This window comes from Mustela nigripes, chromosome 1 (genome assembly GCF_022355385.1).
Source record: "Mustela nigripes isolate SB6536 chromosome 1, MUSNIG.SB6536, whole genome shotgun sequence".
NCBI classification, from domain to species: domain Eukaryota; kingdom Metazoa; phylum Chordata; class Mammalia; order Carnivora; family Mustelidae; genus Mustela; species Mustela nigripes.
In genome coordinates, this window is record NC_081557.1 from 263,752,212 (window position 1) to 263,773,904 (window position 21,693).

The following is a 21,693-nucleotide window of genomic DNA, read 5'->3' on the forward strand; positions in this document are numbered from 1 at the left end:
ATATATTTCTTCTACATTGTCTAATTTGTTGACCTGCATTTTTCATAGTAGTCTCTTGTCTCTTATAATCCTTTGGTGTTCATTGTAACTTTTATTTCTGATTTGTTTGGGTCCTCTTTTTTCTTGATGAGTTTGGTTTAAGGTTTATCAGTTTTGTTTATCTTTTCAAGAAACAGCATAGTTTCATTAATCATTTATATATATATTTTTTAGTCTGTATGTTATTTATTTCTGCTCTGATATTTTTTTTAAAGATTTTATTTATTTATTTGACAGAGAAAGAGATCACAAGTAGGCAGAGAGGCAGGCAGAATAGTACTGTTCTTGTTCACGCTGAGCAGAGAGCCCAACTCAGGGCTTGATCCCAGGACCCTGAGACCATGACCTGAGCTGAAAGCAGAGGCTTAACTCACTGAGCCACCCAGGCGCCCCATCTGCTCTGATCTTTTTTATAATTTTCCTTTCTCCTACTAACCTTGGGCTTTGTTGTTTTTCCTAACCCTAACCCTAAGATTGTGTAAAGTTTTTGTTTCTTGATAAATAGGTTTAGTGCTACTGACATTCCTCTTAGGACTTCTTTTGCTACACCCCAAATATTTTGAACCATTGTGTTGCCATTTTCATTTGTCTTGAGGTATTTTTTTCATTTTTCTTTTTGATTTCTTTCTTGACCCATTGTTTATTGAATAGTATGTTGTTTAGTCTTCATGTGGTTGTGCTTTTTTCAAGTTTTTTTCTTGTAATAGAGCTCTGGTTTCATAATGTTATGGTTGGAAAAGATCCTTAATATGATTTCAGTCACCTTAAATTTATTGAGATTTGTTTTGTGACCTAACATGACATTTTATGGAAAATGTTCCCTGTGCACTTGAGAAGAATGTATATTCTGTTGTGGGATGGAATATTCTGTATATATCTGTTAAAACCATCTGGTTTAATATGTTTCTCAAAGCCACAATTTCCTTATTCATTTTCTGTCTAGATCTACCTGTTGATATAAGTGGGGTCTTACCGTCTGCTGTTAATTATATCAGGACTAGTTTCTCCCTTTAGGTCAGTTAATATTTACTTCATATATTAGGTGCTCATATGTTGGGTAATTATTCATAATCGTTAGATCCTCTTGTTGGATTGATCCCTTTATCATTTTTAATACCCTTATCCTTTGTTATGGTCTTCATTTTATCTACTTATTTTTAGTCATTTTTGTCATCATGGTAAGTGCGCTCTTTAATCCCAGTCCCTCGGTTCTCCCTCCCCTCCCCCACCTCCTCTCTGGTAACCATCAGTTTGTTCCTTATAGTTGAGTCTGTTTCTTGGTTTGTCTGTCTCTCTTTTTAAGATTTTATTTATTTATGACAAAGAAGGAGCACGAGCAGAGAGGAGTCAGGCAGAGGGAGAAGCAGACTCCTTGCTGAACAGGGAGCCCAGGGCAGGACTCGATCTCAGGACGCTGGGATCGTGACCTGAGCTGAAGAAGGCACATGCTTAACCAGCCGAGCCACCCAAGTGCCGTCTCTCTTTTTAAAAAAATTTCCTTTGCTCGTTTGTTTTGTTTCTTAAATTCCACATAGGAGTGAGATCATATGGCATTTGTCTTTCTCTGAGTGACTTATTTTCCTTAGCATTATACTCTCTAGATCCATCCATGTTGTTGCAAATGACAAGATTAAGTTCTTACGGCTGAATAATACTCCACTGTTCTGTACACCGCCTCATCTTTATCCGGTCATGTATCGATGGACGCTTAGGCTGTTTCCGTAATTGGGCCATTGTAAATAATGCTGCAATAAACATAGGGGTGGACATATCCCTTTGAATTAGTGTTTTTGTATTCTTTAGGTAAATACCCAGTAGTGCAATTCCTAGGTCATAGGGTAGTTCTATTTTTAATTTTTTGAGAACTCTCCATACTGTTACAGTGGCTGCGCCAATTTGCATTTCCACCAACAGTACAAGAGGGTTCCTTTTTCTCCACATCTTAACTGACTCTTGTTTCTTATGTTTTTTATTTTAGCCCTTCTGAGGATTGAGGTGATACCATGTTGTGGTTTTGGTTTGCATGTCTCTGATGTTGACTGATGTTGAACATCCTTCCCTGTGTCTGCTGATGATCTGGATGTTCTTTGGAGAAATGTCTGTCCATATTCTTCCATCCATTTTTATTTATTTTTTTTTCTTTTTTTTTTTTTTAAAGATTTTATTTATTTATTTGACAGAGAGAGATCACAAGTAGGCAGAGAGGAAGGCAGAGAGAGAGAGAGAGAGGAGGAAGCAGACTCCCTGCTGAGCAGAGAGCCCGATGCAGGACTCGATCCCAGGACCCTGAGATCATGACCTGAGCCGAAGGCAGCGGCTTAACCCACTGAGCCACCCAGGCGCCTCTTCCATCCATTTTTAAATCAGATTATTTGTTTTTTGGGTATTGAGTTGGATCAGTTTATATGTTTTGGATACCATTTATCGGTTATGTCATTTGCAAATATCTTCTCCCATGCAGTAAGTTGGCTTTTAGTTTTGATCGTTTCCTTTGCTGTGTGGAAGTTTTTTATTTTGATGAATTTCCAGCAGTTTATATTTACTTTGATTTCCCTTGCCTCAGGAGACACACCTAGAGGAATGTTGCTACAGCTGATACCAGAGAAATTACTGTCTGTGCCTCTTTGGGTTTTATGGTTTCAGGTCTCACATTTAGGTCTTTAATCCATTTTGTGTTTATTGTGTGTGGGGAAAGGAAGTGGTCTAGTTTCATTCTTTTGCTTGGTGCTGTCCAGTCTCCTCAGCACCATTTGCTGAGGAGACTCTTTGCCGTATTCATTCCTCCTTTGATGACGATTGACTATTAGTTGTGGATTTCTGGAGTTTCTGTTCTTTTCCATTGATCTGTGTGTCTGTTTTTATGCCATAACGTTTTAGTTACTACTGCTTTGTAACATAACTTGAAATCGGGAAGTATGATACCTCCAGGTTTTTCTTCTTCAGGATTTCTTTGGCTGTTCAGGATCATTTGTAGTTCCATGCAGATTTTAGGATTGTTCTAGCTCTGTGGAAAATGCTGTTGGTGTTTTGACAGGAATTACATTAAATCTGTAGATTGCTTTGGGTAGTTATAGGCATTTTAAAATATTTGTTTTTTTTTTTCCAACCCATGAGCATGGAATGTTTTTCATTTCTTTGCATTATCTTGAATTTCTTTCATCAGTGTTTTATAGTTTTTAGAGTACAGATTTCTTATCTCTTTGGTATTTTCCCAGATGTTTTGTTTTTGGTGCAAATGCAAATGGGATTGTTTTCTTTTACTTTTTAAAAGATTTATTTATTTGAGAGAGACACAGAGAGAGAGAGCACAAGCAGGAGGAGGAGCAGAAGGGGAGGGACAGCAGACTCCCCACCAAGTGTGGAGCCCAATTCAGGGCTTAATCCCAGGACCCTGGGATCATGACCTGAGCAGAAGACAGATGCTTAAATGACTGACCCACCCAGGCTCAGTTTTCTTAATTTCATTTTCTGATGCTTCATTATTAGTGTATAAGAAGGCAACAACAGATTTCTGTACATTGATTTTGTATCCTGCAACTTTACTTAATTCATTTATCAGTTCTAATAGTTTTTTGATGGAATCTTTAGGGTTTTCTATGGTATCATGTCATTGCAAATAGAGTTTGGTTTCTTCCTTGCCAGCTTGGATGCCTTTTATTTCTTTTTTGTTGTGTGATTGTTGCCACTAGGACTTCCAGTACTACGTTGAATAAAACTGGGGAGAGTATATGTCCTCGTTTTGTTCCTAACCATAGCGGAAAAGCTCTCCTTTTTTCACTGTTGGATACGATGTTGGGTTTTTCACATCAGGTCTTCATTATGTTGAGGCATGTTCCTTCTAGACCATTCCCTCTAGACCTACTCTGTTGAGGGTTTTTATCGTGAATGGATGTCGTACTTTGTCACTTGCTGTTTCTGCAGCTATTGAAGTGATCATACATTTTTTATCCTTTCTCCTGTTGGTATGATGTGTCATGTTGATTGTTTTGTGAATACTGAACCACCCTTACATCTCAGGGCTAAATCTGACCTGATTGTGCTGTATGACTTTTTAATGTATTGTTGGATTCAGTTTGCTGATGTTTTGTTGAGGATTTTTGCATCTGTATTTATGAAAGGTATTGCCCTATAGTTCTCTTTTTTTGTAGTGTCTCTATCTGGTGTTGGTATCAGGGTGCTACCAGCCTCATAGAATGAGTTTGGAAGTTTTCCTTCTTCTTCTGTTTTTTGGAATAGTTTGAGAAGAATGGGTACTAACTCTTCTTTAAATGTTTGCTAGGCTTCACCTGTGAAGCCATCTGTCCTGGACTTTTATTCTGTGGGAGTTTTTTGATGACTGATTCAGTGTCACTGCTGGTAATTGGTCTGTTCAAATTCTCTATTTCTTTCTGCTTTAGTTTTGATGGGTTATATATTTCTAGGAATTTATCCGTTTCTTCTGAGTTATCCAATCTCTTGGGATGTAGGTTTTCATAATATTCTCTTATAAATGTTTGTATTTCTATAGTCCTGGTGGTTATTTCTCCAGTCCTGGTTGTTATTTCTCCTTTTTCACTAGTGAATTCGTTTCTTTGGGTTCTCGCTCTCTCTCTCTCTCTCTCTCTTTTTTTTTTTTTTTTTTTGAGTCTTGCTAGAGGTTGATCCATTTTGTTGATCCTTTCAAAGAATAAGCTTCCTGTTTTCATTGATCTGGTGTTTCTTTGTTTTTGTTTTCTGTGTTTGGTTTTTGTGTAATTTATTTCTGCCCTTTATTATGTACTTCCTTTTGCTGAGTCGGGGTTTTGTTTATTGTTGTTTTTCTAGCTCCTTTAGGTATAAGATGAGGTTGTTTACTTCAGATTTTTCCGGTTTCTCGATGCAGGTTTCTATTGCGATAAACTTCCCTCTGAGAACCACTTTTGTTCCATCCCAAAGATTTTTGGACTATTGTGTTCTCATATCTGTTTGTTTTCATGTAATTTTTAACTTCTGTTTTGTATTCTTAGTTGACTCATTCATTGTTTAATAGCATGTTCTTTAACCTCCATGTATTTGTGGTCCCAGATTTTTTTCTTGCAGTTAATTTCTAGTTTTGTAGTGGTATGGTCAGAGAAGATGTATGGTGTGGCTTTTTTAATTTTTTTATTTTTTTAATGGTTGAAGCTTGCTTTGTGGCCTAAAATGTAATCTTTCCTGGGGAATACTCCATGTGTACTTGCAAAGAATGTGTATTCTCCTGTTTTAAGATGGAATGTTCTGAATATGGATGTTAAGTCCGTCTGGTCCAGTGTGTCATTCAAAGCGATTGTTTCCTTGATGATTTTCTGTTTGGATGATCTGTCCACCCCTGTAAGTGGGGTATGTTGGTGTCCCCTGATATTACTATACTACTACTGAGTATTTATGTTACTGTTTTATATATTGGGGTGCTCTCATGTTGGTTGCATAAATATTTAATTGTTCTATCCTTTTACTGGGTTGCTCCCTTCTATTATTATATAGTATACTTGTCTTCTGCTACAGTCTTTGTTTTAGAGTTATTTTGTCCGATATAAGTATCGTTACTCTGGCTTTCTTGTGGCATCCATTTGCATGATGTTTCTCTGTCCCTTCACTTTCTTTTTTAAAAAAAGATTTATTTAATTATTTGAGACAGAGAGAGCGAGCGAGCATGAGTGGGGTGAGGGGTAGAGGGAGAAGCAGAGTCCCTACTGAGCAGGGAGCCCATTGAGGGCTCGATCCCAGGACCCTGAGATCATGAACTGTGCTAAGCCAAAGGCAGATGCTTAACCAACTGAGCCACCCAGATGCCTCCTCACTTTATTTTTTTGAAATTTATTTTTATTTGAGAGAGAGAGAGAGAGAACATGAGTGGGAGGAAGGGTGGAGGAAGACGCACTGAGCAGAAAGCCTGACTTGGGGCTCAGTGCCGGGATCCTGGGATCGTGACCCGAGCCAAAAGGCAGAGGCTTAACTGACTGCGCCACCCAGACGCCCCACCATTTCCTCACTTTCAGTCTGCAGGTGTCTTTTGGTCTGAAATGAGTCTCTTGTAGGCAGCCTATAGATGGGTCTTCTTTTTTTATCTACTCTGTCACCTTGTGTCTTCTTTTTTTTTTTTTAAGATTTATTTACCCATTTTAGACAGCACATGCATGCAGGGGGAGGGGCAGAAGGAGAGGGACAGAAGACTCCCCACTGAGTGTGGAGCCCAGCGAGGGACTCAGTCCTACGACCCTGAGATCATGACCCAAGTTAAAACCGAAACAGACACCTAACTGAGCCACGCAGGTGCCCTACACCCTGTGTCTTTCGATGGAAATGTTTAGTCCATTTACATTCACAATAATTACTGATAGATATGTATTTATTGCCATTTTGTTACTTGCTTTGTGGTAGTTTCTATAGATTTCCTCTAATTATTTTCTAGCTTTTATGGTTTTTTGTTTTCTTTAGTGATATACTTAGATTCCTTTCTCTTTATTCTTTGCATATCTTTATTCTTTGCATACTGGTTTTTAATGTGTGGTTTCTATTAGGTTTGTATATAATGTCTTTTGCACAAAGCAGTCTGTGTTAAGTTGATGGTCACTAAAGTTTACACCCATTCTCTCCTCCTCTCCTCCCCGTGTTTACCTCCTTTTACCTGACAAATCCCTTGACTAATTTTTACAGAAATATTTATTTTTACTGCTTTTGTGTTTTTTATTTTTCATACTCTGATATAATGGTTTTTCTACTCAAAATTCCCCTTTAGTATTTTTTGTAGGGCTGCTTAAGTGATTGTGAACTCCTTAGTTTTTGTTGGGGAAACTGTTTATCTCTCCTTCTAGTTTGAATGACAGTCCTGCTGGATAGAGTATTTGGGGTTGCAGAGTTTTCCCTTGTCGGCACTTTGAATGTATCATTTCACTCTCTTCTGTCCGATCTGCCCCTGGTGGGTTCCAAACTGCTCGTTCTCAGCTGTACTCGTGGGTTGGTTGCTGTGCTTTCTCTTTATGGTGGAGACGCCACTTCACATGCTGCCCTGGCTCAGCTGAACCCGCTAATTTATTGAATTCTGGGCTTTAAGTCCTGCTGGTTTTAAGAACTCAAAGGATTCAGCACCTCTCACTTTGAAAGGCCGGTGTTACGGAGGTTTGTCTTCCCCATCTGTGGCCCGCCTCCCTCCTGGGAAAGTCCGTTTCCGGCCCCGCGGGCGCCCTGGTCTGCTCGGCCCCTCGGCCGCCCCTTCGCCTTCCTGCCTTCCTGCCTTCTTCCCTGGGGCCTCTTCTAGCCTTCAGTTGTGAAGTGTGTCCTGCCAGTCTTCGGGTGGTTTTCCAGGCTATTTACACTGACAGGGGTGTTGTCTACTTGTAGTCCTGGGACTGGGTGAGCTCAGGGTCCTCTTACTCCATCTTCCCAGCCAGCCAGTTTTCGTTCAGAAGTCTGCGGCACTGACCTCTGTATCGCTACCTTGGCTCTCCCCGCCCGTCCCCGGCCTCTTTTTGCCTGGAGTATCTTTTCCCTTTCACTTTCAGTCTGTATTATCTTTAGGTTTGAAGGGAGTATCTGGTAGGCAACATGCAGATGGGTCTTGTTGTTTTTAATCCATTCAGTCACCTTTTGTCTTCTGATTGGAACATTTAGTCTCTTTACATTTAAAGTAATTGCTGATAAGCATGTCCTTATGCCATTTTATTGTTTCCTGGTTAATGTAGTTTCCTGGTTTTGTTTTGTTGTTTTCTGCACTCCACTAGGTGTGGAGCCTGATGTGGGGCTCAGTCTCACAACCCTGAGATCATGACTGAAGCCAAAATTAGGAGTCGTATGCTCAAGTGACTGAGCCCCACTTCCTTCTTTCCTTGCTCTCTGTCCTTGTGATTTGATGACATTCTTTCGAGTTGTGCTTGAATTCTTCTTTATTTTTTGTGTATCACTTACAGGTTTTCGGTTTGTGGTTACCATGATGTTCATATATAATAACATCCTCTGTGTGTGTGTGTGTGTATAATATGTAGATGATATGTTAGTCTATGTAAGTAAGTAAGATGATGGTCATTGAAGTTCAAACATTCTAAAACCACATTTTCTATGTGCCTTGTCCATGTTTTATGTATATGATGTCATATTTTACATGGTTGTGTATCCTTTAGTTATTGTAGATATAATTGATATTACTACTTTTGTGTCTTAATGTACATACTAGCTTATAAGTGATCTCGTACTTTTACTGTATTTTGCTTTCACCAGTGAAATTTTCCCTTCATGGTTTTATTCTAGTTATGGACTTTTCTGCTTAAAGAAGTACCTTTAACATTTCTTATAAGGCTGGTTTAGCAGTGGAACTTTTAAAAATTTCGCTGGGAAACTGTATCTCTCCTTCAATTCTGAATAACTTTGCTGGGTAGAATATTCTTGGTTTTAGGTTTTTCCTTTCAGCACTTTTAATATAGCATGCCACTCGCATCTGGCCTGCAGTTTCTGGTGAATCGTCAGCTCATAGTCTTATGGAGTTTCCCCGTGTATGGAACTAGCTGCTTTTCTCTTGCTGCTTTTAAGATTTTATCTTTGATTTGATATTTTAATTAGTATATGTCTTGGTGTAGACCTTCTTGGATTCATTTGTTTGTGGTGTCCTGGACCTGGCTGCCTGTTTTCCTTCCCCAGAGTTTTCTGCCTCTTTCTCTCTTCTCTTGGGATCCCTCTAAAACAAATGTTAGTACAGTTGATATTGCAGAGTTCCCTAGCCTTCTTTTTAAAATTCTTTTTTGCACAGCTTCAGTGGTTTCCACTACCCCGTCTTCTGGTTTGGTGAGCTATTCTTCCGCGCCACCTGACACGCTCTTGGTTCTCTAGCGTGGTTTTCATTTCGGTAATTTGTCAGATCTCACTGGCTCTTTGTTCTGTTTGCTACTTGTCCGTTAGAGTTCTCAGTGTATCCACTCTGGTCGCAAGTCTGAGCATCTTTATGACCATTACTTGGAACTTTTATCAAGTGAATTGCTTGTCTGTTTCGCTTAGCTCCTTTCCTGAGGTTTGTCTTCTTTCCTTGTCTCATTTTGTCTGTTTCTGTGTATTGGGTGGGTCGGTTGCATCTCCTAGTCTTGAAAGCAGTGGCCTTATGTAGAAGTCATCCCATGGGGCCCAGTAGCAAAGTCCCTTTGGTCACCGAGACCCAGCACTCCAGGAGGTCACGTGTGGGCTGCACGGACCCTCCTGTTGTGACTGGGCCATGATTGCTAAGGAGGCACTGGGGGATAGAGCCGGCCCCCGGCACGGTGTGAGACTTCGCCACCGCGGCTGCACGCGCTCTGGTGGGCAGGGCTGGCTGCAGTGACTGGTCACCACTGCTGTGGGCACCCCGGTGTGCGGGGCTTGTTCCCTGCGTGGCCGGCTGCCAGGCTGCAGCTGCTCTGGGAGTGCTGACGGGGGTTGGGGGGGTTGGGGGTGGCTAGTTCCTGGTGCAGGTGCTGGGAGGCCTCGCTGCAACTGTTGTGTGTGTGCTGGGGGGCGGGACGTGGGCCCTCTCCCCTGCTCCCTGGGGCGGGGTGCTAGGAAGGGGCTGCCTGCTGGGCCTAGCGTGGTGGGAGCCGGGGGGAGCCGGCTGCGGGAGCACCAGGGCTGCGGGAGGGGGACGGCAAGGTAGACGGAGGGTTTCCCGCCGCAGTTTCCCGGCAGCTCTGGCCAGTGAAGCCCGGGGGAGGTCAAGAGCAGCTGTGTACACCAGCATGTCTTTCCGTGGGGTATCCACAGGTCATACTCCTCCAGCACTTCCCTTATAATTAGTCAATAAATCTTCCCGTCTAAGCCAGACACCGAACTGCTGCCTTGGCGCTGGTTCTTGAACCCAGTCATGTAGGGTCCTGGCCCTTTAAGAGTGGAGTCTCAGTCTCCTGTTGCCCTCCAAGTCTCCCAGGGAGAAGTCCTGTTGATTTGCGAGCCAGAGGTTATGGTGGCTCATCTCCTCAGTGACCTCCAGGCTCGGGAGTGCCCTATTTGGGATCTGACCCCCTCCTCCGGGAAGCCCTCCATGCCTCTCGCTCAGGCGTGACCACCGCACTAGCTGATTCTCAGTTGCATCTTTGCGGCCGCTGCCCTTCTGAGTGTGTTTCTGTCTGTAGCTGTGCAGGAGCTGGGCTGCTAGTGCTGAGGTCATTCTCCGAGTTGGCTGCATCTTCAGTGTCTGTGGCGGGAGAGAGCCCAGCGCCCTCCCACGCCGCCATCTTCCCTGCGGTCTCGGTGCGCTGCTGTGCTGCTCACCTCTCCTCGCGTTTGAAATCTTGAGTGGGCTGTCCATTAGAACTTTTAGAAATTGTGCTGGAGAACACAACTTAGTCCTCAGGCCAAAATGGGTCCTTGCTCTTCCTACTCAGCACACAAGAATCTGTCCTGTACTTGCTCTGACCGCACCTCTGCCAAGTCCCGTTCTCCGAAAGGCCACAGGAACCGAGGACAGAGCTGCCTGCGCACGCGCGGTCGGTGGGCTTGAAACTTATGAGGCCGGCTAGGCCGGTCTTTCTAAGGCAGATCTTGGGCCCTGCCTAGGAGTATTTATCTTGTGAAAATATCAGCCCAAGAACATCAGAGCATAAAAAATGCAAAGCTAGAGAAGTGAACATGGCATGCGTGATGGAGCAGGCTGTGCACTCGCCTTTACGGCTCAACGAGTAAAACTGCTCGTTGGTTAGATCAACAAGTCGCCCTGATAGGAGGGTGTCTAGGACAGAAATTCCTCCTCTACTCCGCTACACGGAAGAGAAGAGTGAGATTGGCTGTTTTCTGGGCCAAGGAGAAAACACCAGGGAAGAGCTTGCTGGAATGGCAACGAAGTGAGCAGGAAGGTACGACGGAGGAGGGTCCGCAGGTCTGCACGCCAACAGCTCGGCAAAAGTGGCTGCAAACTTTCAGCAGCTCAGAATCAGAATCATTTTTAAAAATTCCCAGTCTCCTGGTTTGCAACTGGACAACTCTGGTCAATCTGTTCAGGGGGCTCGGACAGGATGAGCTCTGGGGATCTACCGCTCCTCACGGGCCTGCTTCTCAAAACACTTCTCGCTACAAGCCAGTGCGAAGTCAGAGCATTACAACAAAAGTTAGAGCGTTACAACCTGGTCAACAGGCCAGGGGGAAGTCTGTCGTCAGAACTGTTCAAAATTACCGGACTGTTAAAAAATCTCTTTCACATGATGTCTAATTCAGATTTTCCAGAGTTTTCAAATACTAACGATAGGGAATTCTTTACCGTAGGTGACACCTGAAATGTTTTGTCTGCCATAACCTAGTCAAAATATGTCAGCATGGATACATTTTCCTTAGGTGGGAAAAATCAGACTCAAGGAAAGACTGAAATTCTTGAATTGTGATGATTGAATACTTGTGAAGACATGGTTACTCTCCCATAGCCAAATAAAGCATCAGACAGAATTACATAAAAGTGATTATGATCAAGAATTTATTTCCGTTTTCATCTTTAGAAATAAAAAGGCCTAAAAAAAACCAAAAAAAGTTGCAAAAATGATAAAATGTAATTTTGCTATATCCTAATCACTTAAATGTGTTCTGTAAATTTCAAGTAAAATAATATAAAAATATATTTTCAACTCTTTATAGAATGAAAAAAAACCCCACATTAATCATTAAATACTCTTCCATTTCCTTTACCCCCCCCACGGGTGAATGCACAAACATATAAAACGGATGCACATTTACATTCTGAAGTACAAAGCTCCAACAGCCACGTGGTTGTGTAGTTTATGTCATGGGCAAAGCAGGTGTTTTGTATCTACTTGCTATGGAAAGCAGAGTAAAGGCTCAATGGAAAATGATCATTAAACACTGATTAGTTTTAAGAACAATGCTGTTGTCAAAATGCACAACAGTACTTCTCTTCAGTGATCACGTACTTCTCTTTTATAGCGGAGCACAGCTTTCAGGCGTAAATCTGCCAGAGGCTCTCTGAAGAGCTGTGAAGCGGTGTCACTTCAGACCTCAATCAGCAGTAACCTCCTCACAAGCCAGGAGAGGACGGTTTTCCTTTCTCCCCTCCGTGAGGTCAGTCTCATCCCTAAGGACGGTCTGACGTAGCAGAGGAGAGTTTCACAAGCCGCTAGCGGAGCTCGGTGCAGTGTCAGCTAAAGCCCCCACCTCGGATGTGGATGGTTTCGTTCAATCCGTGTTCTACCAACTTGATGTCTTCTAAGTCATCTTTTATGATGCTGATCAGGTGGCTGAGGCCTTCCTGTTGTTGTTTTAAATGCTAGAAGAAATTTAGAAATAGATTAATGTAGTAATCTATTAAGCTGCAAGTTGCCCACAGGAATAAGGACTTTTTCCCATTCTTTTACTGGCAATACAGCCCTAAAACGGCCGCTCCCAGCGCACACGCGCCCCAACAGCCGCCCTCCGTCTTCTGCGACCACACTTCTATGATCTAGACAAACGCGCTGTGAAAAACAAGATCACATGACTATCCGCAACAGAAATTTTACAGAAGACGCAGATTTTATATTAAATCTGAATGCAAGAAGGTACCCAAACACGGATGACTGGCACACTCCTCGCTCTGTAAACGGAGTTTTCCGGTTTCGAGTATCCAGTACGTGAAGGCAGTGGTACCCACAGCTGCTGACAACTGCAGGTATCCAGGTGTTAAGACAGTTCTTAGAGCCTCGCGGTTACTAAATAAGTTACTTAACATTCCTTCAGGCACCCTTTGGTGCTGCAGATAAAACAGCTGAGATGCAGGTTAAGAAACCTGGTTAACTTCCTCAGCTAGGTGATGAGATGTGACTTAATCCCAAAACAAACACTGCTTTTTGTGGTTTCCGCTAGGTGCTTCCGTTACTCCAGATACTGCCTAGACTCTTCAGTACAGTTCTTTACCTCAACAGCCTGAAGTCATTCTCCGCTAATTTTCCTGTAGATACTTACGATGGGATATAATCAAGTGTGTCTGTACCTAAGTTCCCAAGAATCCAGGGCCCAAACTGGCCTTTAGCTGTATCAAATGACAATATCCATTCCAAAGCACATAATAAAACGGGATTTGTGGATGACAATTTTAACTATCGAAAATCCTCCGGGCCCTGCCAACAGTCCCACTCCGTATGTTCTATAAAATTTACCATTTTTCTATCTTTAGATATAATTTGATTTAATGAAAAATAATCACGGACTGTATTTATACTGGAGAAAATAAAGCTAGAGCAGTACTTTCCCCAAATTTTCAAACCAAATGAGCCTAAAAATGGAGCGGTTTGTGGCCACCCCAGCCTTTACCTAGGTCCCCTGAGGGCTGAGAGGATCCGTAACTGGACCTAGTCACAATTTCTGTGGCGTACAAGCTGGGAATCCAGGACACAGAGCACTTACTTCCCAGACTTCAACGTACATACAAATCACCGACCTTAAATGAAGTGTAGGTGAAGCAGGTACAGAGGAAGGACTGAGCGGATGCAGAAGCTAATGTCTTCTCAAGTGCTGCCGCCGCTGCCGCCACCACCTACCACTGAAATACGAGGGTCTAGGGAACTTTCTGCCTCTACTAACTGAATTCATCTTTTATTATAAAATATAAAAAACATGGAAATATCCATTTTAACCATTCTTCAAAGTATACAGTTCAGCAGCATTAAGTTTATGCACATTATATAAAACTCTACCTCTAGAACTTTCCTCTTCCCAAATAAATCTGTACCTCATAAATACGCGTTCCTCACTCCCTCGCCGCCGGCCCCTGGCGACCGCCATTCTACCGGGAGCTGCACTAGGTATCCTGCAATGTGTCCTTTTAAACTGACTTATTTCACTTGCCCTCACATTTTCAGGATTCATCCATGTTGCAGGGGGTGTCAGAATTTCCTCTGCTCTTAAGGCTGAGGGATCTCCTACAAGGTACATACACTGTATCTGGCTTATTCATCGCTCTGTGGACACCCGGTCCCTCCACACTGTGGCTGCGGGGACCGCCAGGAACACAGGAGCGCAGCGTCGCGGTCCCGGCTCTCGGCTCCTCCAGGGGGACATGCAGAAGCAGAACTGCGCGATCATACGGTCCGCAGAGGCTTAATTTTTTGAAAACCTTTCCCACAGCAGTCACACCGTTTGACATCACCACCAGCGGCGCGCGAGGGCTGTATTTCCGTCCCATCTTTGTCAACACTTGTGTTTCTCCTTCGGGCGGCAGCGAGCCTGACGGATGTGAAGTGACTTCCCCTTTCTAAAAGGCGCGGGTGCACTTACCTGCTTGATTTCTCGGAGCAGATCTGCATCTATGTAGTACCTCTCCTCAGATTTGACTGCGCCAAAATGATTCTGCATCCTGATTTGGGACATCAGTTCATTTAGTCGGCCCTAAACATAAGACCAAATCCAATTACAACTGCTAACCACAGGTTTTGTTGGTGGTTTTAAGATCTCTTTGAGAGTGTGTGTGTGCCCGTGTGTTGGGGAGGGTGTTGCAGGAGAGGGAGAGCGTCAGGGAGACCCCCCACCGAGCAGGGCGCCTGCCGCGGGGCTCGGCTGCAGGACCCTGAGATCATAAGCTGAAAATCCAGAGCTGGGCATCTGACTGAGTCACCCAGGCAGCCCAAGAGAATCTTCTTTTCTGAACAGGATGGTACCACTCTAGTAAGTTGTCTCATTCTCCCTCTGTTACTAACACGATTACGTTAACACTAACACAGGCCAAAGCCAACATTAAGAATCTACTTTAGTAAGGAAGTTTGACTAAAGATGACAGAATATTTTAATAATTACCACTATATAAAATTCCTTTTCTTTTTTTTTTTTTTTAAAGATTTTTAATTTATTTATTTGAAAGATCACAAGTAGGCAGAGAGACAGGCAGAGAGAGAGGAGGAAGCAGGCTCCCTGTTCAGCAGAGAGCCTGACGCTGGGCTTGATCCCAGAACCCTGGGATCATGACCTGAGCCGAAGGCAGAGGCTTTAACCCACTGAGCCACCCAGGCGCCCCAAAATTCCTCTTTATGGAATTCTAGCTTTATGGGCTAGATTCTAGCTTTATGGGCTCACAAATGCCTACCTTAAACTGGGTGGGTGCGTTCAGTTCACACTGAATTGTGTCCAGCTGAACTCGCAACTGCTCCTCGTCCGCCTGGATGGCGTACCCGCTCTTTCTCTGGATTTCCTGTTTGATCAGGACCTGTGTGAAGAAAAGCCACCAGCAATACCAACAGAATCATGGTTCTCTTTAGTCATGCAAGTAATTTTATTGCAGTCAGTTGCTGAAAGAAACCAGCTCAACAAAACACTCACAATATAGCAGGAATCTTCACAGTTCAAGATTTCAATCAGGTTTGCGCATCTTTACTTGGTGGTCTGCTTTAGTATACTGATACATGCCTCTAATTTGTTGTTAATGCCTGCATAATTTTTCATGCATCAATGACCAATAGCTAATTTAGTTATTTCTCTTACTGAGACATATATATGTTGTCTCTAGTTTTGATATTATAAATATTTTTATATCTATAGATTTGCTTATATAGACCCACCCACCCCCAAGAATGAAACTGCTGGGTTTAAAAGCATGTTTTTAGTCTAACAGAAGCTAAATTGTTTCACAAGCAATTTAGATTCCTAGGCCACATGAAAGTAGCCCTTTCCCCACATTCCAATCAGCAGTAAGTTGTTTAAATTTTCCCCAAACAAGTATAAATGGAGCCCACGTTTTTTCTATAATCTGCCCTTTCCTGAAAATTAAAGAAACATCTTTTAATAGTGAAGAACTACTTTGCATTTGCTCTTCTGTGAACTGCCTTTACACATTCTTTGCCCATATTTCACTTGGGTTTTTTGGCCAAAACTGAAGTATCTCTTTGTATAGTATGAATAATTAGTGCCAACTGCAAATTCCGTTTTTTCTGGTATCTGTCACACGACCATTGACAAATGGCTCTGGCACCTTTTGCTACAGAAAATTTTCTAATTATGTAGCTAATTTGGTTTTATAGTTCCTGGCTTTCTGGCCAAAAATCTCTCCAGTCCCTAGGGCTGTACATGTAGCGTCATAAACTTCTTAGAGTTCAATCTCTCTCATCCACTCGTTTTTGTCTGTGGTAAAACACACAGTCTGTTTCTTCCCTACAGGGCCAGTTACTCTAGCCTTATTTATTACATAAACCTACGGAACTGAAATATCACCACTTGTCATACTAAATGTTACGTTATACTGGCATCTATTGATCTTTTTTGTCCAATCCTATGCCAATCCCACACTGATTTGTTACAAAACCTTTAAAACGGGTTCTAAAATCTGACAAGTCCCTTTCACTATTTTGTTTAGCCAAAAGCTATTGCCAAAACCTATTCTTTACGAACTGAAAGATTTTAATTAGGGCTTTAAAAGTTGTATTTTTTAATCTTATAAAATGAACAGTAAGTCGCACCTAAGAGGTTTATATGTCTATTTGTAAAGACTTTATTTCACATTTTTTACTTTCCTCATAAATTTATTCCTAAGTATAATTTTTTCATCATAGTAAATGGAATATTTTCCTATTTCCACTAGCAGTAAAAAGGAATTTTGGTTTTTGTACCTTTACCTTGTATCTAGCCATCTTACCATACTGTCTTTTTCCCTGAGTTTTCCTGATACACAATCATGTCATTAGCAAAAAGAAAATCCAATGTTTATGTTAGTTACTTACCTTTATATTTTTATGAAAACCTCCAAGATAACACAATAATAATAGTTTCTGAAATGTGATTTTAGTGCTTTCTTTGAATTGGTGCTAACAGTCTTTTTCATATTTTCTTCTTTAATGTGTTGATCATGATAAATTATATGCTGATTTCCTGTTATAAAACCAACCCCACATTCCTGAAATAAACCTCACTCAGTCACAGTATATTCTTATAGGATTTGATTAGTAGTTGGAATCATTTTGCTTCTATTTCATTTAAAACTACTGCACTTCTGTTGTTTTAGGTTAGATTTACTGAGGTCTAATCCACATAGAACAAAATCCACCCACTTGAGGTGTACAGTTACTAGGAATCTTGATAAAGTCATGTTACCATGGCCCCAGTCAAGACACAGAACCTTTCCCTCACCTCCTTGGAGTTACTCCTCTCCCTCCCTCCCCGCCCTAGCAACGATGGATCTGTTATCCGTCTCTAGTTTTGCTTTTTGCATGACACCATAAAAACAGAATCATGTCATATATAGCCTTTAAATCTGGCTGCTTTCACTCAGCAAAATTTGTGTATTTATTAGACATATCTGTTACTAGATTTTTATTTTGGGGTACCAAAACCAGATGTAAAATAGCCTGGCTGCTCTGGAAAACAGTTTTTAGCAGTTCTTCAAAATGTTAAAGAGTTACCACATGATCAAGTAATTCCAATGGTAGGCTTATGGGCCCACAAAAAATGAAAGCATACATTCACACAAACATTTGTACACAAATTTCAACAGCAACATTCATAATAACCAAACAGGGGAAACAACCAAAATGTTCATCAATTGATGAACAGATTAAAAATATGGTATATTTTTATGTAGTATGACATACTACAACACAGATGAACCTTGAAAACATTATGCTACATGAAAGCAGCCAGTCACAAAAGATCGTACATCTCCTGTTCCATTCACATGACGTGTCCAGAACAGGCAAATCCGTAGCGACAGGAAGCGGCTGCCTAGGGCTGGGAGTTCTGGATGAAATGGGAAGTGACTGCCAGCAGGGATGGAGTTTCTTCTTAGGGCAATGAAAATTTCAGAAATCGATTGTAACAATGATGCACAGGCTAAATATACTAAAACCCACTAAACTGTATGCTTTAAAAGGGTGTATTGTATGGCTGGTGAATTTTATCTCAAAGTTATTTTAAAAAATGAGGAGATGGTTTATGTATTTTTCCTACAACTTCGGAATTAGCGCTTTAGTGGTTAGAGTTCAGCAATCAAACTATCTGGCCTTGGTATTTTTCCAGGGTTGGTATTTAGTAAGTTTCTCAATTGTTTCTACAATCTATTTAAGATGTTTGTGTCTCTGCTGATGAGTTTTTAGCAAAATTGAAATCAGCAAAATTTAGCGATTTTCTCTAGCTCCCAAATTTGTTGCCGTGAATTACAATGTAGTATCTTCTCATTCTGTTCTGTGTTATCTATAGTAATGTTTCTTTTCTCACTGCTAATTCTTCTTTTCCTTCTTCAGACTCATAAAATATTTAGCTATTTTAAAAGATCTTTTCAAAGATACAGCTTTCAATTTATTTTCTGTACTATGATTAACTTCTGGTTTCACTCATTTCACATCTTTGTTTCTCTCTTACTAGCCTCTCTCGATGTCTAACTTTGTGAGGACTAGCTTCCTTATTTTTGCATTTGTATTTTTAAATGAAGGCTTAAAGACTATAAATTTTATTCTGCCTACAGTTCTTCCTGTATTGCACTGATTCTGGTAGGCAATGTTTCTGTCTTCATGATAGTTTACAATTTCAATTTTTGCTGATGCTCATGCTTTTATTCCCTTTTGCTAATTTTGAAGTTCTATTATTGTTTTTCATCCTCTTTTTTCATTAATGGTTATACTCCCCTTTCTAGCACTGAAAATTGAGTGTTTTTCCTACTACTTTTATGAAAACATTAGTGATCTGATACAGGCTTTCTTTGCACCAAGACGATTTATTTCTACCCTCTCAATAAAATGTGAATTTTATTTTATTATTTATTTTTAAGATTTTATTTATTTGACAGAGAGAAAGAAAGAAATCACAAGTAGACAGAGAGGCAGGCAGAGAGAGGAGGAAGCAGGCTCCCTGCTGAGCAGAGAGCCCGATGTGGGGCTCAATCCCAGGACCCTGAGATCATGACCTGAGCCGAAGGCAGAGGCTTTAACCCACTGAGCCACCCAGGTGCCCCAAAATGTGAATTTTAGAATTTATTTGCTTTCTTCACTCACTCCTGTGAGACCTCTCCTCCACTGCCCAAGTTTTACTGAGAAAAGATCAGTACTTTTCATTTTCAAATTACTATTACTTCCTTTCACTATGTTTTTCTCTATTCCAAAATAATTCTCTATTAAGCATGGTCTCACATACAGTCTTAAAAATGTTCAAAAAAAATTTGCAAAGTACTACCTGTAAGGTTCTGTGGGAAAGGTCCATGAGTTTCCTCTTATATTGTGCAATTTTGGCCATAGTTGTAGTTTGATTCTTCTGTAATTCACTGATATCTTCAGATATGATCTATTTTTTTAAAAAGTTTTGAAGGTAAGTAGAGACATCACAAATATCAGGGTTATCTATATGCAAAATCTAATTCTAAAATGAGACAGAGTCATCTCTCAAAATATAAACTCTTTAAATCTGCTTTATATTTCTTCCCCTTTGTGAATCTGAAAATTAAAAAGTAGCATTCAAAGGTTTCTTAGGAGCTCTAGGAAATTTAGTGAGGAGACAAAGCATACAGAAAAATAAAACATATACTTCCGAAATAAGGAATCTGTAGTAATATTAACAACCAGCCCATGAATGGAAAACGTTAACAGCTATAAAGTGACATCCAGGAGTGGCCTTAATAGACCACTAAATTTCCACTAACTTTGGAAAGTATGGTAGAGTCCAGTCTGAGCTGTTACAAAATACTTAAGAGGGAGTGATCAAGCGTAAGGGAAAAGAAAAGATCGTAATCACACAACCAAATACACTTTCATGCCTCTGTGTCTTGGATTTGCTCTTTGCCTGGCTTGAAATCATACTGTTCTGCCTTATGAAGTCTTAACCTTACAGATGGGAGCTAAATCTCATTTCATTAAAGCTACCCAACCTGAATTAATCCATAATTGTTCCTATCATGATCAATCATTCTATGGCACTGACTTATATTAAGAGGTTTTAAGAAAGAGGGTAAGAAGATTGTGCAAGACATATTTTAGTATGTACACCTGGACAGGTCACCTTTTAAGGGAACTTCCCAGTGACAGGTCATGCTGAAGGAACAAAAGTAGGTAGCCATGTTTTATACTATGTATTTCAGGCTCTCCCCCCACCCCAGTTTTGAAAAGTTGGCGGCTTCCAGACACAAAAGAATATAGTGGTTTTCTCAACCAGTAATAACTAAGAAAAAATAGAAATGTTACCATTCAGTATTTATTCACAAACACTAAAACAATCTAGGAATTAACCCCAGAAAGAACGTACAAGGTTTTTAAAGAAAGTACTTAAAACTGTTTCAATGGACAGTACCTCAGTGAGTAAAGAAACGTTAACATGTTCATGATGGAATAATTTATTAAGATTCAATTCTCTACAGACAACATGTTTAATGCAATCCCAACCAAAACGCTAGCATTTCGACAAACTGATTCCAAGACTATTATAGAACAGTAAAGATCCATAAAGATGCAACAACTCTGACAAAGAAAAAAATCAGAGGTTCACTCTACCACACACTGAAATACACTACTAAAGCCAGAGTAAAAAAAAAAAAGTGAAACTAATTAAAGAACAGAATACATCACACACACACACACACACACACACTCTTACATATTTACATATGGTGACCTGACTGGTTAAATGCTTTGATAAATCATTGGGGGAAAATAACACTGGATGTTCTTTATGGAGGACACTGGAACATCTGACCCATTTAAGAAAAATAAACTTGGGTTCATACTACTTATTGTGTAAACTTGAAACCCATGAGGACAAAAGACCCAAATGTGGAAGGTTAAACTCTAAAATATTAGGGAAAAAAAAAATGTAGGAGACTCTTAGCTCTTGGGGTAAAGAATGATTCCTTGAGCAGATTCCCAAGCAAACAGGGCAAGACACTAGCGAGTATTATTGCGCTCAAGTTTTCTGTTCAACTCAGGACACTGCAGAGTTGGAAGAGTTGAGAAACTAGGAGAAATCTGCAGTCAAATGCTCTACCACTGAGCTATACCCCCGAGAAACTAGGAGAAATCTGAATAGAATCAGAGTAGAGATTAAAATCCAGAGTAATGGTGAACTCCTCAAATTCAGTAAAGAAAAGTTAAATGCAACAGAAAAACTAGCAAAAGACAGGAATTAATTTTGATTTTGGACAAGATGGACTCAAGTATATGGCACTCTGTCTCTCCTACGGAACACAGCTTTCAAACTTGAACAGAATGCACGGGCGATGATTTGAGGACTCTGAGAAAGAAAGAGTGGCAAGAGGCCTGGGGAAGAAGAGAGGGATCTGAGGTACCACTGACTGGGTAGTGAGTGACCAGGGCCCCCACCTCTGGCATACCCCACTCAGGTTACAACAAAGCCCGAAACTGAGAAGCGAGCATCAAGCTGACAGCTCCGAGAAAAGCCTGTATTAGCACTGACGCGGGCGATACAGTGTTATCTAGAGAAGGTTTCCTCAACTCCAGTACTGTGGCAGCCCTTCCTCATCCCTGAGGGTTATGTTTTTACAACCCCCAATGGATGCCTGAAACCATGGAGAGTACCAAGCCCTATATATTTACTATGTTCCCTCCTACACGTACAGACATACATATGATAGAGCCTCATTTATAAGTTAGGCACATTAAGAAATTAATAAACTAGAACAATTATACTGTAGTAAAAGTTACATGAATGTGATCTCTCAAAATACTTATTGTACTGTACTCACCACTGTTCTTACGATGATGGGAGGTGATAAAATGCCTACCCGGAAAGATGAAGTGAGTGACAGAGACA

At 41.0% G+C, this 21,693-nt stretch overlaps 1 protein-coding gene across 2 annotated transcripts in view; it reads right to left on the reverse strand.

Moving 5' to 3' along the window:
* Positions 1-11,435: 11,435 nt before the first annotated feature.
* Positions 11,436-21,693, reverse strand: part of NUP54 (nucleoporin 54) — a 35,902-nt gene continuing 25,644 nt past the window's right edge. For both annotated transcript variants that reach the window (XM_059385366.1, XM_059385371.1), the window contains 4 exons: positions 19,111-19,218; positions 15,044-15,163; positions 14,242-14,352; positions 11,436-12,256 (listed from right to left, as the gene is read on the reverse strand). In XM_059385366.1, the coding sequence (XP_059241349.1) occupies positions 12,128-12,256; positions 14,242-14,352; positions 15,044-15,163; positions 19,111-19,218 (468 nt within the window). In that variant the 3' untranslated portion in view covers positions 11,436-12,127. The remainder of the gene's footprint in view (positions 12,257-14,241; positions 14,353-15,043; positions 15,164-19,110; positions 19,219-21,693) is intronic.